The sequence below is a fragment of the Artibeus jamaicensis genome, unplaced genomic scaffold, assembly GCF_021234435.1.
Source record: "Artibeus jamaicensis isolate MK-2021 breed Jamaican fruit bat unplaced genomic scaffold, CSHL_Jam_final scaffold_847, whole genome shotgun sequence".
Classification (NCBI taxonomy): domain Eukaryota; kingdom Metazoa; phylum Chordata; class Mammalia; order Chiroptera; family Phyllostomidae; genus Artibeus; species Artibeus jamaicensis.
Genome location: NW_026522057.1, coordinates 5,030,799 through 5,047,170, shown reverse-complemented (window position 1 = coordinate 5,047,170; position 16,372 = coordinate 5,030,799). Strand labels below are relative to the sequence as shown.

General features: G+C 43.8%; 1 protein-coding gene across 1 annotated transcript in view; it reads left to right on the top strand.

The window, feature by feature from the left end:
* Positions 1-16,372, top strand: part of SMAP2 (small ArfGAP2) — a 45,103-nt gene continuing 28,731 nt past the window's right edge. The window contains exon 1 of the mRNA XM_037149286.2: positions 1-530. Coding sequence (XP_037005181.1) covers positions 428-530 — 103 coding nt within the window. The 5' untranslated portion in view covers positions 1-427. The remainder of the gene's footprint in view (positions 531-16,372) is intronic.

Here is a 16,372-nt window from a genome sequence, read left to right as displayed (position 1 = left end):
AGGTGGAGAGGAAGAGCTGCCGGAAGTAGACGGCAGGGGTGGTGGCGGAGCAGTCGGCAGCTGCCTGGGAAACCGAGGCCCTGGACGCACCGCACGCAGACAGGCAGGGAGGCCGGGTGGTAGTCTCCGTGCCCAGCAACCACAGGCCCGAGACCACCCTTTGCATGAGCTGAGGGTCCCTGGTCCGGCAGCTTTCTCTGGACTCAAGCCTTTCCCTAAGCCCACCAGGGGGCGCCGCGCTGAGGGGCTGCTGAGTAGGGGGCGGGCGCGGCTGTCCGGAGAAGGGGCTCGGGCCGGAGGAGAAGGCTCTGCCCCGCTCAGGAGTTACCCCTGGGCGGGGGAGCGGTAGTCTTCACCTACAGACTGAAGCAAGGTTTCTGGGGGCAAGGAGGGCACGTTGCCCTCTGCCCCCGCCGGCACCCTGGCCATGACGGGCAAGTCGGTGAAGGACGTGGATCGGTACCAGGCAGTCCTGGCCAACCTACTGTTGGAGGAGGATAACAAGTTTTGTGCGGACTGCCAGTCTAAAGGTAGCGCATCCCCCCCCACCCCCACCCCTGGAGGGCGGGAGATCCTCCAGCCTCCGGGCCGAACCTGGGAGGTGGTCTGTGTGGGTACAGTGTTTCTGGACCTTAGGCCGTCCAAATCACTCTAGATGGTAACCTCGTGCTACTCGTATTGCTGAGCCTGCTAGGTGTTCTGCAGCGCCGGGGTTGGTGTGGAGACAGGTTGTGAAAGCGTGTGTGTGTGTGTGTGTGTGTGTGTGTGTGTGTGTGTGTGTGTTGGGGGGTGACGGTGCGAGTGGAAGTGGTGTGATGTGTGCAGGTGAGTGTGTCTGTATTTCAGGGTTCTGAATGTGTTCTGAGCTGTCATTCCAGAGGCAGCCTAGAGCTCCCAGCCTTCCGCTTGCGAAGCTGGGGGTGAACTGCAGTGAGTGTGAATGTGTCAGAGGGAGAGGGAGAGAGGGATAGGGAGGGAGGGAGGGAGGGAGGGAGGGAGGGAGGGAGGGAAGGAGAGAAGGAGAGAAGGGAAGTAAGGTGATGATGATGGGGAGGAAGAGTGCTTAAATGATTTTTAAAGGTGGTGATTGTTGCTGATTGCCATTTGGTTAGCAGCTCCTTCTGTCATTTCACAGACTTGCTGAGATCCGACAGAGTGGCTAGGTGGCTTCCTTCCTGGATCTGTGCAGTGGGAAACTGCCTTATGCAGTGACACAGTGCGGATTTCTAGACAGCCTGGCCCTGGCTTGTGGAGCACGTTAGAGGCCTAATGTGTGTGTGGTGGCAGAAACTAGCAGATTGTGGCCGTAGTGTAGGATCCGTTTAATCACTAGAGAGAAGGGAGCAAAGGATGCATTGAATTTGTTGCTTCCATGATGATTCCCTTCTAAAGGTGAAATATGATCGCTATAAATTGGCAGAGTCATTTAGTCTTTGTTCTCTGTTCCCTTAAAGATTTATGGTTTGATCAAATGAAAATCAGTATGACAGGAAAACATGGTTATTAGTGAAAGGCTTGCACTTGAAATTTATAGATACGAGTGTCTATAAATACTTTGTTTTCTTATTTTCTATCTGAATTATTTAGACTAAATTGTAGGAACTGGGACTTTTTTTCCTTTGGTTGGGGAGAAAGAGGTAGTTATATTTTGGGATCTGTCGTTAATTTACTTCTGTTCATAATGCAGTGGATTTGCCATATAGCATATTAGGCAGATAGTGTACAAGAGAGATGCAAATGTATTTGTATTCGTCCATATTGAGAAACGAAGTATATGCATAATTGATGCTTTCACTAGTTTCTTTTTATTTTAGAAAAATGAGGTTGTGTGAGGAGAACGGGGGATGATACGTCGATGCTACCAGACACTCAGTAGTCTGTTTTGGTTCCCTCTACCAGATGGAAGGTGTCATTGGGAAAGCAGACCCCCAAACTTCTTCCCTGAATTTTTGCATTAGCAAGACTCCTTTTCCAAAGTACTTTAGAATAAGTTTCTGTTGAGTAGGTTAATTTCTTAAAGTTGGCTCTTGCTAGATCTTGTCCTAGATCTGTAGAAAGATTCTGTTTAAAATTTAGGAGGGTATCTCTTGGCTTTACTCAAATACCCTTATCCTCAGTTGACAGATCTTGAGTCACCGTGAAGCATCCCATTGGAGTGAGTGTGCTCCATTTGGGGAGTGAGATGCCATTTTGACAATTGGTACCGCCCCCACGTTCCCATTTGTCATACCACTCTTGTACTTACTCATATTCCAGTAAAATACCGCATATGGAAGAGAGAGTTTGATTCATCACTTCTTCCTCCAAATTTTCCATTGTTCTTTGTCAATAGCATTATTTGGTGTCAGGTAATGAAACATTAGTTAATTCTTTTTTTTTGAAATATTTATTTACTTCTAGAGGGGGAAGGAAAGGAGAAAGAGGGGAGAGAAACATCAGTGTGTTGCTGCCTCTTATGCACCCCCTACTGGGGACCTTGCTCACACTCAACCCAGGCATGTACCCTGACTGGAAATAGAACCAGGAATCATTTGGTTTGAAGGCCTGCGCTCAATCCACTAAGCTACACCAGCCAGGGCACATTTAATGAGAACCAGTAACAGCTGGCTTGAAAACCTTATTAACTGCTGTTGATGGTAGAATCCTGGTTCCTGAAACAGTTTCTTATTACAAATAAGTTTTATGTTTTAGCTTCGTGGCTTCAGTGACCTGGCCACTGTATTAAAATTGAGATGACAGTATGTCAGTCATCTTTCAATTAGTGCAATAAGGCATTTGTTGAGCCTCAGTTTACCCAGTTTGTGGATTATCTGACCCCTGTCACTCTTTCAGCTCCTTTCACTCATGTGCCCCTCCTTTTCTCTGACATTGGCTGTCATAATATCATGTGAACAACTTTCCGACTGTGGAGAGAAGAGACATCAGTAGACTAAGTTGTCTATTAGCTGTGGCAAAAAATATATTTAGTGGGAGGAGGATCTTAAAAACTGTTAGCTAAAGTGAGACTTGGATTTGAGTTTATTTATCTCTATGTCTCATGTCCTTTCTTACTCAGACAATTGAGAGCTAATTGTACAGGGCCTGGTGAGTAATGGCTAATCCATTAATATTAAATGAGGTGGTTTAGCCCTGGACTGCAGACCTACGAGCAGGTATTTTGGAAATGTTCTGAAAATAACTCTTTGGTGATGACTCTCCTTTTTAAAACCTTATACTTACTTAAGAATGTTATTCTCTCTCTCTCTTTTTATTTTATAGAGAGAAAGGGAGGGAGAGGGAGAGAGATACATCGCCTTGTTGTTCCACTTATTTACGCATTCATTGGCTCATTCCTTTCTGTGCCCTGACCAGGGATCTAATCCACAACCTTGGCCTATAGGGAGGACGCCCTAACCAACTGAGCTACCCGACCAGGGCAGAATGTTATCAATCTTTTTTTTTAATGTCTTCCCATTCTGTCACTTGTCTTTCTTTCTTTTTTTTTTAAATTTATTTATTTATTTATTTTTAGAGAGAGGAAGAAGAAAGAGAGGGAGAGGTTGCCTCTTGCACTAGGGGGACCTGGCCTAAAACCCAGGCCTGTGCCCTGACTGGGAATCGACCTGGTGGCCCTTTGCTTCTCAGGCCTGTTCTTAGTCCACTGAGCTACACTAGCCAGGGCTTAAATACATAACTTAAATATTAGAATAGAGAACAAGAATGTGTTCTCTTTATGTAGTACAAGTTTTGTTGGTCCTGGATTTTTAAAAATTCCCTTGAGCACAAGACTCACCAGTTTCTGGGATCTCTAAGGCAAGGAAGTGATCGCTATGTGGGAAAGGAAGCTGATTTGGCACAGCCTTCAAAAAAAAATTCTATGGTTTGCTCTAGGCCCAAAGATGTGGTTTCCTCACCATCCCAAATGTTCAAGTTATTGTGACCTTTAGGGTAAATTTTTAGGCTGATTTTAGTAGAAGTGATGGAACAAACATACTGAAAATTCCAGGTATGTCCATGGTGACTCTACCTAGCTGAGGCTGGGCCCCATTTTTTGATAGGCCCTTGGTGGTGTCTTATGGGTCCAAGGTTTAGTCTTTAGCTCTGCGGTTCCATCTTTTACCAGTGTGCCTAAGATAACTCCTTATCACCCTCCTTAGTGACAGGTTTCAACTAGACACTATCTTACTTACCACGGAAGTATCTACCTTTCTGATGACCTGAATACTTGGGTCCACTATTGGGACACTCCTTTCTCAGTATCAAAGTTCATAAAAAATTGAGAGCTGTGTCATGAGCAAAGAATTAAAATGAAAGAAAAGAAAGTAAAAGAGAGAAAAACAAAAATGATTTTTAAAAAGAAAAAACTGTGAGGAAAAGAAAGAATTAAAATGAAAAAAGTGCGGTGGTCTTGAGGAGTATTTACTTCAGACTTTGAAACACCTCGTGGAATTCTGGCATCTGACAGAAACTTTGTAATACTTTTTTACTTTTCTCTTCAGCTACTTCCTGCCTCTGAAGTATGTCATCTAGAATCACCTAACCATTGCCTCTGTTTCAATTCCCATTCTATATTCTTAAATTTCAATTTACTGTTTGAAAAAAGTAGCACTTGCACGCAGTTCAGAATTAAAAAGGTTTAAAATGGAATGTGTGCCGTGGAAAGTTGCGCTCCTGCCTCTGATTCCTTCCCCACCATTTTCCCTTCCTGGAAGTAACCGCTACAGGTGATTCCTTATGTGTCTCTTAGGAGATAATCTATGCATAGACAAGCAGCTGCACTTAAATATAGTCCTATGCAGTGCTTTTGTGCAAACAGTAGTGTAATCCACCATTCATGGCACCTGGCATTTTTTAATCAATAGTATAACACGGGGAACCTGAAGATCCGCAGCATTGAGGGGCTTCTTCATTCTTTCAAGGTGTTTTCTAAGGCTATGCCTGCGTTACTTGTTTAAGTTGAAAGACATGCTTAAGTGATTTGGAGACATTTGATCTCATTAAAGGCATCTTAGAATATATCCTAGGCTCATCCATAGCACCATCCATCCTTTGCCCACCTTTCAAGAGGCAAAGAAGCAGAGGAATGGAAGGAGCTGTAGACTTGATGTTGAAATAGCCATTTAGACTCCTTTACTCTGCTCATTTTAGCTTTGTGACCTTCAGCACCCCAACTAACATTGTCAGTTTGTTTCCTCTGTTGAAAATAAAAGTGCTTTGTAAATAAAAGTGTTACACAGATGTAAGCATTATTTATTATTAACATTGCTGATCTTATTTATTTTATCTTGATGTTATTCATTTCCCTCTCTGCCTTTATAGCCTCAAATACTCTAATTCCTGGAGGCCACAGTTATGATGACTCACCCAATAATTCCCCAGTCTTGAAGCCAAGACCATTTCCTATGCAGGGGGGTGCTGGCATTTTTGCAGTTGTGCTTCATGAACCCTTGAGGATGGTCTCTGGACGCTCCCTGACTCTTTCAAACTTGTGTGAAAGATCGGACCAGGGAATCTTTGTGTTGAGATTTTCTAATGGTAGTCCTAGTTAACTCCAGTAAATTCATCTAGCTTTGCTTTACATTTGTTTTCTGTTGGTAGCTGAATCATTGCTTGTTAAACATCATTCCTTAGAACATAAACTTTCCTATCAATTTTTAATTATTTTAGCTGTATCTATGGCACCTTTTGAGAGGTTAAAAAAAGTCCATCAAATCTAGAAAACAGAAAGAGTTTTGCTTCCATCTTCAGTCCAACAGCCTTTTCCAGCTAGGATCAAATAGCTTTCTGGGGTTTTACAGCTAATACCCCTGAATTCTAACAGTCATGGTTGGCTTGACACAGTTTTACTGAAAGTAATTTGTCCAATTCCCTATCAGATTGTCTTTTAATATCAACTTGTTAAACCTGTTCCCTGGGAGATACTGTCCTGTTCATTCTCCCTGTGCTTGAAATGTCCTGTGGCAGTGAGACAGGGGTGACAAATGCCATGGCTTTTAGGGGAGCTCTTTGCAAGCCTGCAATCCCGCACTGCGTATGTTCATTCAGAAAATATTTCTTAGGCACCTACTTGTGTCAGACACTGGACCAGGATATATAGATTAAAAGCTAGGGTCTTTGGTCTCAAGGACTTTACAGTCCAATGGGGAAGCGGAGGTGTAAACACATAAGTGAGGCAATGTCGTAGTTAGCATTAGGGCACCGTGGACAGGGAGAAACGAAAGCACTGAAGAAAGCAAACAAGTAGGCCTCAGGAAGTCGTGGCTTCAAAGAGACGTGTAGGCCGTGTCTTGAACGGTGAGCCTGACTTTGCCATGTGACTTTAGGGGACTTCGCATTCTGGGCAGAAGAAACAATGTGCGAGGCTGCCGGGCGTGCGGTCTCGTGTGTACGTGAGTTAGGGGAATCTTCAGTGTGTTTTGACGACGGGCTGGGGAGTGGCAAGGGATAAGGTAGGCAGGGGCCAATAAGGGTAAAGTCCTAGCTCTACAGTTGACTTGCTCTGCAGACTGAGATTATGAATATACTTCAGATGCCCGTAACTCCTGGAAGCCTACCTGCTACTCAAATGGAAGCATAAGTATTGTAGAAGTGTTTTTTAATTGTTGGTAATAAGAAAGGTCAGAGGACAGTGCCCACAAGATCCCCATGGAAGTGCACTTTCACGAATGAATACATTAAATTATTTCAGAAAAATCTAGTGAAATGACAGCGATACGTATTATGTCATTTCTGGAGTTGATGACATTGGTTTTGAGGCTGAACATGCTTTTATATTCAAGCAGTCTAAGGGTGCTAGATGTTAGATGTGCGCTCAAGGTTACTCAGCGCCTAGGACGTGTGAGCAGGCAGTGCGGTCTGATCCTTAGTGCACTTTTCAGCAAATCTGTTGCTTTCAAACAAATCAGAAAACCACTTTCTGCATTTTTCATCTGATGTCATTGTGGTATGTAGGTGGCAGCTTTCTTGGGCACAGTTGTCTATATAACTGTTCACCACATGAGTCATTGTCTGTTTTTATTCCTTTGCCTGCAAATTCCATCTTGGAAATAATGTCATGCAGTTCTTGGCTGCAACACTTTACTTGTTATGTACATTGCACCTGGCCTGTCCAATATGTTATGTTGATGGAATGTACCTGTGCCATAGACAAGGAATCAAATGACTTATTAAACAGCCTCAGACTCAATTCCTCCATATGATCTCCCCCGTGAAAAAGATGCCAAGCAGGAATCTGCATAGAAGCCACTTATGTTTTACATTCTAAGCATATTCAATGCCTGACTTGTGTTATTGTGTCTGCTTACACCCTTATCACAGTTGCACTTCTGTTTGAGCACAAGTGGCCAATCTAAGTAGATTCTAACTTTGACGAAGTTCTGTTTGGCCTCTGGAATGTGACAGTTCAGCTACCACTTTGAAAGGGTAGGACCAAGTCTGTGCAGAGTAGAACACCTTAAAGTGAATTCGCTTTTGCCAAATCCCCCAATTGTTAATGACATATTTTTATACAGGTTCATTTTCTAAAATTGTAATTTGCCAGGGTTAACAGGGCCTCTAGAATGGAAGCTCCCTGGGGGTGGGGGCTGGGTGCCTGTTCTGTTTGCTGCAGTGTTCCCAGCACCTAGAACCGTGCTCGGCACGGACCAGGCTCTCAGTAAATATTTGAATGAATGGACTGGTTTTTGTCATCCATAAATCCTTGGTTTCTTATTAGAAGAAATCTTTTACAGATTATCTGAATGTTTACTTTTCAGGAAAACTAAGTTTTAAAATATTTTGGAAAGTCAGGTACCCATCAAGGAAACAGAAACCCATGTGGGTGGGTGGTAAAAGCTGGAGGAATTTAGTGTACGGAGTAAGTTACACGGATGATATAAGAGCCGAGAAGGTAAATGGGCTGGTGAGGCCACCCAGAGATTAGCAACGCCTTGGGAGCTACTGTAGCCCAAGTAAATTAGAAGGTGCTGGTGTCACCAGAGGCCAGAAGCCTGAGCCATCTGGTGTGAGCTGGAAGTGTGGAAAGAAGAGCTTGTCTGGTGGCAGCTGGAACTCAGATCAAGTAAGAGGGAGGGCATTGCCCTGGCTTCCCCGGACCTCCTGTTTCTTATCCTTATCAGTACCAGCACTGATGGAACTTACCCAGAAGTCAGTTGGCAAGGGAGATGGCGTTCCCTGTGACAGACTGGAGCAAGGGTAGGACTGAGTGGAAACAAGCAAAAGCGCTTAAAAAAAACCCTTCCAAGATGTATTCTTTATCCTTATAAGTAAATAGCTGAGTTTTTCTGGACAAGAGGCAAGAAAGTAGATACAGCCCTGGCTGGTGTAGCTCCGTGGATTGAGCGCGGGCCTGGGAACCAAGCAACCACGGTTCAATTCCCAGTCAGGGCACATGCCTGGGTTGCAGGCCAGTTCCCATCAGGGGACTCACAAGAGGCAACCATACATGGATATTTCTCTCCCTCTCTCCTTCCCTTCCCCTCTAGAGATAAATAAATAAAATCTTTAAAAAAAAAGATACAATCTTGTGATGATTACTCTCAGGAAGTAATGTAACAACCCCGTCATTGCCTGTATAATTAGGGTGCATGACTACAGAAATTGGCTTCTGTCGAATCTGACTGTTGGTCGCTGCCAGGCGTGATTTATTATTTGGTTACTCAGAGAACAAGTTCCCACTCTGTCCGTCCTGGGAAGCCTTGGTACACTGAGTGTGTCCCATCTACCACTGAGGGGCTTGAGTCAGCAGCACGTGCAGATTAGACTTTCTTTGATAATGAAGGTAATCGCGGTGGAGCTGACTTTCCTCGTGCCACATATTTTGACTGGTCTTGTTGGTTTGTCTGTGTCCCGTCCCCCACCCCTCGTCTTCAGATGGACTGGTGGAGGGAGGTGAGGTCACTGGATTTATCCATACTTCCTTCTCTACAGGACCTGAGAAGTATTTTATCTCCTAAAGAAAGTTTCTGCTGTTCCCATTAAAGGCAAAACTTCCCAAATTACTTTTACCATTTTTTTCTCTTGATTATAAAGTGTTTAATGAGTTCCGTGAAAAAAGCTCAGTGCTTTCTAGAAGTACTTTTTTCGTCAAGCAGGTCACCTGCCTTTGGGCCCCTGCTACATTAATGAAATTGGTGGAACTAGGCCACCAGCAAAGGTTTCCAGTGGAGTGTGAGTAGATTTGCTTTTAAGCTATTTTTCATAGAGGCTGCAGATAAGGGGCCCTCATTGTTTGAGAAAAAATTGCATTGGTTTCATAGTTTTTCTCTTTTCTCCAAAAGTTAATTCTCTCTTAGGAGGTGTTACTATAATTCCACTTGTAATTAAAGTGTAATGTAAAAAGCGTATCAGACTGGTTTTCAGAATTGCAGTTTTTTTCAGCCACTTCGTTTCAACGTAAGAGGTTTAGTGAGCACCCTATTTCGCTACTGTATTTGACTCTTTGGTTTTCCAAACTTTCTCCTTCCCTACCCCACTCTTCTGGATCCTATATCTCCCCACAGGCTTTGTGGATGCTGGTCCCTTGATGGCTGCACCGCAGGTCCCTCCCCAGTGGAAAGCCCCAGAGATGAGTCAAATCTGCCTTCAGCTGTGGCCACCCATCAGCGTAAGGTTGCCCTGGCGGTTGTCTTAGTTTGTCCAGCATTGCCCTGACCCCCGTCTTCCCTTCTGTGTGGCTGAAACTTGCCCCGGAATCCCACCTTTGTAAATAACACATCACCAGGTTGTAATAGGATTTTATTATTGCTGATTTTTTTCATTTTCAAGTAATGTTAAGTAGTTTTCTGACCATTTTTATTGAACATAGCCCTTCTCCCCCACCCCCATTTGTATATTTCCTATGGGTATTCTGGTTCGCTTTTAAATACATATAAAATGTGGTTTTTGAGCAAGTACTGGATTTCAGAAGCCCACTTGAAGCATGCTATATTGATTTTTTTTCACTTCAAATCAAAACTTTCAAAAAAGAAATTTCTTAATCCAAAACAGTGAGGACTGGATTCCTCTGGCTTTATGTCATCTCTCCTTAACCAAAAAAACAAATGTGCATCATTCTCATTTTTAACCAAAAAAACAAATGTGCATCATTCTCATTTTATGATGCATTGAAAATAGTAAAGCAAATATAGGAGGAAGAGGGACCTGCTCTCAGCTGTAGCTGACAAACCTGTCCTTCTAGCATTAGGGGTTTGCGAGAATAGAATTCCTTTTCTTTTCCTTTTTGCAAATAGCCATGCAGTCTTTTGCAGCAGTTGCTAATGACGGGAAGACCACCACCATTCCCCAACCGGAGACCTTACATGGCCAGATGTGGGTTCACGTGTTAATCCTGGGACGTTGCTTCCTGAGTCGTGCACGAAGTGCATGTGGTTGTTTACCTTCTTCCTCTTCTCTTGTCTTTATGGAAATCCAGTGTGTGGATTTAGAAATAAGTTCTCCAGGGTTCTAAGCCCTGAGTTAAAAATTGTTTTAATATTATTTCGATGGTTGTTCTTGTTCTGTACCTTCAAAAAATAACTTCCTACAGAGTTTTCTATGTGAGCTGGGAACATCTTTTGCTGCAATATAAAGCCCATGGAGGAAGGGGTGCTGGTGTCTTTTTCTTGTTGATACTTTACCACTAGGGTTATAACTAATGCAAGCCATCCAATGAGAAATAGGATGGAAACTCCCAGTTCTTACCATGATGCTTTTGTTCAAAATAGCTGTAAACAGCAGGGCTAATGGAAACCAATTTAAGTGTGACAGCTGATTTGCAAAAGAAAGAAAAGATTCAGGCTGTTCTGCTATGTTGAAAGCATTTTTACTGCAAGAATAGCTGTTTGGTACTGGGGACTTTGTCTCTCTGAAGGTAGGCATGAGGAGTTTGGTTAGAGGGACAGTTTCCGACCGAGGAGAATTTTGGGAAAATGTCTTTCTTAGAGGGACTGTGATAATGTGCCCAGCGTGTACGTGAGAGAAGGAGTCATGAAATGCAGCACTGGAATCAGGATGACCCCAGATCAGCTCCTCTGAGCATTCTGGCTTGGTTTTAAGCCTACTCTATGACAAAAGTGACTCAAAACAAATTGAGGGTCCACATCATGGGCAGAATAAAAATAGGGCTCAGTTTCATTAGACTTATGTCTTTGTAGCGGGTGGAGAGAAGAGGGTTGTTACCATAGGAACAGACTCCCAGAGCAGTTAATTTTTGTCTTGTGGGATTTTTGGTGGGGTGGTGGGGGGCAGGGAGGAGGTAGGAGAATCCTTATGCTTATTAGCTAAACATCATTAAATGCAATTTCTTTTTTTTTTTTTTTTTTTTTTTTAGAGGAGAAGGGAAGGAGAGAGGGAGAGAATGTAGGCCCACGCTCAATCCACTGAGCTACACCAGCCAGGGCCCAAATGCAATTTCTTTACAAAGCACAAACTTTATTTTTCTGATTATGGAAGTTATTCATATTTGTGATAACAATCATTGAGGAGAATGAAATATAATGATGTAGAAGATATTGTCCATACTCCATTTCATCCATTTTTACTTAAGCTTATACCATAATAATTTTATATAATTATTTTGCTTAGTGGCCCTGGCTGGTGTGGCTCAGTGGATTGAGTGCTGGCCTGTGAACTGAAAGGTTGCAGGTTCGATTCTCAGTCGGTTCACATGCCTGGGTTGTGGGCCAGGTCCCCAGTTGGGGGCGTGTGAGAGGCAACTGATCTATGAATCTCTTGTACATCGATGTTTCTCTCCCTCTCTCTCGCCCCCCTTCTCCTCTCTCTAAAAATAAAAAAATAAACTCTTAAAAAATTATTATTTTGCTTAGTATTTATCATAAACATTTTTTATGACATTAAAAACACCTGAATATCTTTATTGTGTTCTGTTTGTGTATCATTTGAATATGTCAGTACTTAATTTTTGCCCAGTTGTTGAACATTTACATTTTAGTTTTTCAGTATTATAAATAATGGTACAATGTAAGCTTTTATGAAGCTGTTAGGTGGATGGTTGTTCAGAGTTGAGTAGCTGGGTGGGCCCTCTAATTGTCCAGTGTCGTCAGGGAGTTCTCTGGGTTGAGCCCACGCAGAGGTGGCCTTGCTGAAGGGACCATCATTCTGAGCTGCTTCCATCGGTGGGCATCTGTGGAGGCAAGGAGTGGAGGGCTGGGGAGGGCCCCGGCTTGACCCTCAGGAACAGCTTTAAGGGACACGATCACAGCAGGATGGGCCGAGATAGATTCTTGTATCTCATGCACAGTCTTCCACGTTGTACACTTGGTATGTGGAAATACTGTAGTATTGCCACTGATTACCACCTTGGTTTGTTCACACAGGCCTCCTACGCTCACATTCAGTTCCCTGGGAAGGTGGAGTAGAGGCCTTCCATTGGTGGAAAGGTGATAATAGTGACTGCATTTTTAAAATTTTAATACTCACCCGAGGACATTTTCATCTGGTTTTTTTTTTTTTTAGAGAGTGAGAGAGAGGAAGGGAGAGAGAAACATCGATGCAAGAGAAGCATCGATTGGTTATGTTCCTATGAACCCAGACTGGGGGTCCGTGCTGGGATGAGATGGAGATGAACCCCCAGCTTAGGCATATGTCCCCACCGGGAATTAAACCCCCACACCCTTGGGTTGCAGGGACAATGCTCTAACCACTGAGCCACACCAGCTGGGCATGGCTGCATTTTTAAAGGCTTTTCTTTAAGCTGTAAGTTCCATGAAGACAGGGACTATGAGGTCTGTCTGGGAAAATTCCAGCCGTTGTTAATATACTGAGGACGGTTTGGGCAACACTGATGGAACCTGGCAGCCAAGGAGCATGGACTGGAATGTGCATGTGTGAACAATGACGACCTCAGTGTATTAGTCAGTGCAGGAGGTAGACGCTGCTGAGTGAGCATGTGTACTGTGTGGCCATTGCATTCAACATGACTGAGTGAGCAAGTAAAGCAGTGAATCTGCAGAAGGCTGCAGCTGTGGGCAACTGGCGATTGGCAGCTCCATCACCACAACACACCGCCTCATGCATGACACCTCGTGCAGTTTTTTTTGCAAAACATCAAATCACCCAGGTGACTCAGCCCCATTACAGCCCAGATTTGGTACCTTGCGACTTCTGGCTTTTCCCAACACTAAAGTGACCTTTGAAAAGGGAGAGATTTCAGACCATTGATGACATCTGGGCAATAAGACAGGAAAATTGCCCAGGGCAAATAAGGAAAACAAGACAGGGCAACTGATGGAAATTAGGAGAACTGTGTGAGGTCCCAATGTGCCTACTTTGAAGGGGACTGAGGCATCATTGTCCTGCGTACAATGTTTCTTGTATATGTATCTTCTTTATTAAATGTCTCTATTTTTCATATTACATGGCTGGATACCTCTGGACAGACCTCGGATGTCTCCTTTACATCTGCAGCCTGAACGCATAGCATCTGGCCCGTAGCGTCTCATGTCTGCACCGTAAACACCATTGTTCCATTAATGGGTGTTCAGATGATATGAATACATATACTAATTTGTCTTTCGAAAGTCACCTTCATACTGTTAACTCAGGTATTTGAAAATCCATGACATTCCAGGAAGCTGAGCAGGGGACTTTCACGGTTGCTTCGTGGCAGTCACTTCCTTCGTGCCGTTTCTCCCCGTGTGCTCTGGCCTCCGTGCCACACGCAACACTGGAGCCAGTGGCAAAGCCAGCACTCTGCCCTCTCTCTAGGAGTTGTAGTGTGACACCTCGTCTTGGGGAAACTGCAGCTCGGGGTGTGAAACACGAGGCTGAGACAGCATCCCTCAGACTGGCGTGGAATGGGAGTAAATATTTAGACGCTGTTCGCGGGTGCCGTAGACATTCATGATAACCTTGCAGCAGCTTCAGAGGCTGTCCTTGTTCCCACCGGAACAGGTCTGTTTAATCTGAAAAACCTTGCTATGGCTCTTTTGAAGCTATGATTTTTCCCCCTGGAGACCTGCTTTGGGTTTATCTGTACAATGTTTCCTCTATGGGCTCTTTCCATGTACATGGCTGGCACCTCTGCCTCACCCTCTTGCACCACACTCTCTGACCCGGATGTCATTATACCCGATTTTGAAACACCTCGGTTTTGAAACACTGTGGTGAATGTTTTCTTTTTGAAAGGGCACATCTCTGCCTTTGCTCTCCTAGCTGGGGCTGCTTCGGTACTAACATCGAGTGCACCACCGGGCTAACCATCTGTACTTTGATCCCAGAATTGATTTCTGTTCTGCTGTTTGTTTAGAAATGAAAGCTCTCTAGCTTGTTTGGATACCCTTGTGATTCAGTGAACCCGGTACTGATTTCCTATGTGTTTGCCACTGGTTGGGGCTCCTCCGATGTGTTAGGAAAGCTGCCGCACGCCCTGGTGGAGAGAAGTTCACATGTTCATGGTCTTGCACAAGAGTTTGTGCCAGCTCAGAAAGTTCTGTGCAAAGCCACTGCCCGGGTGAAAGGCACGAGCTTCCGTCCAAACAACTGGAAAACATTTTCTTCCTGGACGCTTGTTCTTGACCTCTCGTGTCTTACACTCTTCTCCGCTTCTAGGCTTCCTTTGAAGAAGAGGCACGTGGAAGGGGAGCGGTGTGGATAAGCCTTCATGCACGATCTCAGGTGTCCGGCTTCCCAGCAGCATAGAGGGAACAGTGTACTGTAGTAGAAAAGAACAGCATATTGATTTAGTGACCATTAGTCATTCCCTCTTTTGTATAACACACACTGGGGGTGTATAATATACACTTTGGGTTTATCAGAGGCATTTGAGGTATATACATGCATTTGGGGTGTATAACACACTTGGGGTATAACACACATTTTCGGTCTATAAGACACACTTGGGGTGTGTAACGATGGCTCTAACTCCAGTTCAGCCGGTGAGTTTTTCTATGTACTCGGGGAAACGACTTGACCTCCCTGGGCCTTCATTTCCATTTCTCCAACTGCGCTTGGAATAGATAATCCCTAAGGTTCTTTACAGTTTTGGGATTCTGTACTCTAAGTTGTTTGTTACAAAACAAGAGGCTTTTCCACAAAACTGGTATATTATTATATCTCATACGCCACAAACTAAATGGCTTGTAAATGGTCCATCTGGAACCAGGCCTCTCAACCTCAGCACTCTTGACATTTTCTTTTTATTCCTCATATGAAGATCTTTATTATGCTGCATAGAATATAACATTAATGGCACTGGCTAAAGGGAAGTCCATTTTTCAATTTTTTAAAGGTTTAAATACACTTTTATTGAATTTATTGGGGTGTCATTGGTTAATGAGACTACATAAGTTTCAGGTGTACAGTTCTGTAATACGACAGCTGTCTATGGTATCGTGTTCACCACCTCAAGTCTCCTTCCCTCACCATTTATCCCCTTTACCCTCTCCTACCTCCCCAGTGCCTCTTCTCCTTTGGTAATCATCATACTGTTGTCTGTGTCTATGATTTTATTTCTTTTCTTAATCTTTTCACTTTTTCTACCCAGCCCCCCGACCCCCCTCCCCTCTGACAGCTGCCAGTCTGTTCTCTGTATGGATGGGTCTGTTTCTATTTTGTTCTGTCAGTTTATTTTGCTCATTAGATTCTACATATAAGTGAGATCATATGGTACTTGTCTTTCTCTGACTGGCTTATTTCACTTAGCATAATGCTCTCCAGGTCCACCCATGCTGTCCCAATGGGTAAGATTTTTTCTTTGTTATGGCCAAATAGTATTCCATTGTATAAATGTACCACAGCTTTTTTATCTACTCATCTACTGATAGGCACTTGGACTGCTTCCAAATCTCGGCTATTGTAAATAACGCTGCAATGAACATAGGGGCACATATATTCTTCCAAATCGATGTTTCTGGTTTCTTTGGACATATTCCTAGAAGTGGAATTGCTGGGTCCTCTTGACGTTTTGGACACTTCTTTTTCATGGGCTGGCCTGCACACTGTGGGACATTTCACAGCATCCTTGTGCTCACTGGATGTCAGGAGCACAGCCCACCTCCCGCCTGTTGTGACAACTAAAAATGTCTCCAGACATTGACATCGCCTCCTGGGAAAATTGCTTCGGTTGAGTATCACTGCTCTAGAGGGAAGAGAGTGGCACTGTTTGAATGTGGGCTGTTTTCAATGCCCATCTTTACTTTGTTCCTCTTTGCTTAGTTCCTATTTCGGGTTGGGGAATGAAGAGCACTCTCACTGGTGAGTAGCCGAATCTGATATGGCCACTTTTAAAGATATGCATACCCCAAGTGGTCAGGCTCACTTTGCATCTTCAATGGTTTTCAGAATAGGAGTAGATACTGGTTACTGCTAAGAGGAAGTTAAGGCTTTAACTTGAAGTAATGTTAAAAATGTTAAGAACAAAATGTCCCCAGGGAGTGAAGAAAGTGACTTTTAGAGA